The following is a 2,299-nucleotide window of genomic DNA, read 5'->3' on the forward strand; positions in this document are numbered from 1 at the left end:
CCATGCGTCCATTTAGAGAACACTGAGTACCGCCATCTCGCGCGTCGTATACCCTGTGGCACATACCCGCTTTACGCGTCCGTCTACCTGTCCGTCTGTCTGCCAATCTGTCTTTCTGTTCGTCCGTGCGTCCATCTAGAGAACAATCAAAGTACCACCATCTCGCATACCCTGTGGCACATAGCCACTTTACACGTCCGTCTACCTGTCCATCTGTCTGACAGTCTGTCTGTCCGTCCGTGCGTCCGTCCGTGCGTCCGTCCGTGCGTCAATCTAGAGAACAGTCAAACTACCGCCATCTCGAATACCCTGTCGCACATAGCCGCTTAACACATCTGTCTACCTGTCCTTCTGTCTGTCTCTCCGTCCATGCATCAGTTGTGCGTCAATCTAGAGAACACTCTGAGTACCGCCATTTCGCGCGTTATACCCTGTGGCAAATACCCGCTTTACGCGTCCGCCTACCTGTCCGTCTGTCTGCCAGTCTCTCTGTCTGTTCGTCCATGCGTCAATCCATGCGTCCATCTATAGAACACTCAAAGTACAGCAATCTCGCATACCCTGTGGCGCATAGCCACTTTAAGAGTCCATCTTTCTGTCCGTCTGTCTGCAGTCTGTCTGTCTCTCCGTCCATGCATCCGTTCGTGCGTCAATCTAGAGATTACTCTGAGTACTGCCATCTCGCGCATCGGGGCGTGAAACCGGCATGGCTGCAGCAGTACGCTTCACGCTGTTCCTACTGCTTATGCAGGTTAACGGCGCTTCTGCAAGACAGTGTCCCAGGAAAGCCGCAGCGTTTCTTCCACCGGAAGGAGCCACAACGCAAGGACTACGAGGAACAACCCTTAAAACCAACGTAGCACCTGATGACGACAGCGGGATGACGCCACCAGACGTTCCGGTATCCGGCGCATGTGCGATTCCTGCCAGTGAAAATCTGAGTGATTACCGGCTCGACGATAACGCTCAGCTTCATAAAGCGGGACTCTTCAGTGCGTCAGTGGGGCGTGAAACCGGCATGGCTGCAGCAGTACGCTTCACGCTGTTCCTACTGCTTATGCAGGTTAGTCATATGGAACCCCCTTTCTTGCTCCCCTTTTTCTTGCCGGTTTCACCCCAAAAGTTGTTTGACTGCATTCTGTCACATTCATGCACGCAATACCGTTCGCGGAAACAGTTTCGCTTGCTGCGTCGCTTCTCTTTTTATTTTTTACTTCTGCTAATATGTGGCGACGTAGAGGTGAATCCGGGACCGTCCACCGAGGCGACACTGCAGCAGCTCTTAGCAGGTCAAAGCATAATTAAGGATAAACTAAATGCTATTGAAACCGTTCAAGCTGCAAACAAGCTCGCTATAAACGATCTAGGTGATCGTATCAAATCCCTTGAAACTAAGTTCACAAACCTTGATGAAATGAAATCGTCTTTAGCAGAGTGCGTTGTACAATGTGAGACTCAAGCACGAGTGTTGAAGTCTCTAACGTCAAAGGTTGACGACCTTGAAAACCGCAGCAGAAGGTGCAACCTCATCTTTCACGGTATACCCGACGAAGGAGCCAACGAAACAAATGCGGAGTGTGAGAAACAGATCTTGGATATCTGTTCTTCGAAGTTAGGAATTCCCACTATAGGAATAGAAAGGGCACACCGGTTGGGACGTTTTCGAGCTGGGAGGAGCAGACCCATCATCGCAAAATTTTCATCTTTCAAAGAAAAACAGCATGTCCTAAGCAACGCAAGAAAGTTAAAAGGCACTACGACTAGCATTTCCGAAGATTTCTCCGAAGCAGTACGAAAGAAAAGAAAAATTTTGTGGGAATATGCAAAAGCACAAAAACAGGATGGCGCGAAAGCTATGCTTAGGTACGATTACCTTCTTTTGAACGGGCAGAAGTTTGTCTGCGATGATGCAACAATGCATGTGACCCCACAGAAGTGACCGTGCCAGTCTAGTTCTGTGAACATTAGTATTCTTCTGCTGAATTGCAGGAGCATAAAGAATAAGAGAGATGAATTTTCCGCCTTAGTAGAAACTGTTGAGCCTTCCGTGATTCTCGGTACGGAATCCTGGTTAGATCCTGACATTGGTGACCACGAGGTATTTCCAACTGGTTACACCTGCTACAGAAAAGACAGGAACGGTCATGGAGGGGGTGTGTTCATTCTCATTGATAGTAGCATTAGGTCCTCCCAGATTGACGTTGATGCTGGCGTGAGTGAAGTAGTGTTGTGCAAACTAGAACTTCCGAACCGCATCGCCTTAACAGTATGTAGCTTTTATCGTCCCCCTAATGCATCG

The 2,299-nt window shown here is 49.1% G+C and overlaps 1 protein-coding gene across 1 annotated transcript; it reads left to right on the forward strand.

Moving 5' to 3' along the window:
• Positions 1-706: 706 nt before the first annotated feature.
• LOC119173278 (uncharacterized) lies at positions 707-2,025 on the forward strand. Its single transcript, XM_037424168.2, has one exon. The coding sequence runs from the start codon at positions 707-709 to the stop codon at positions 1,937-1,939; it is 1,233 nt and encodes a 410-aa protein (XP_037280065.2). The 3' UTR covers positions 1,940-2,025.
• The last annotated feature ends 274 nt before the right edge of the window (positions 2,026-2,299 follow it).

This window comes from Rhipicephalus microplus, unplaced genomic scaffold (assembly GCF_043290135.1).
Source record: "Rhipicephalus microplus isolate Deutch F79 unplaced genomic scaffold, USDA_Rmic scaffold_13, whole genome shotgun sequence".
In the NCBI taxonomy this organism is placed as follows: domain Eukaryota; kingdom Metazoa; phylum Arthropoda; class Arachnida; order Ixodida; family Ixodidae; genus Rhipicephalus; species Rhipicephalus microplus.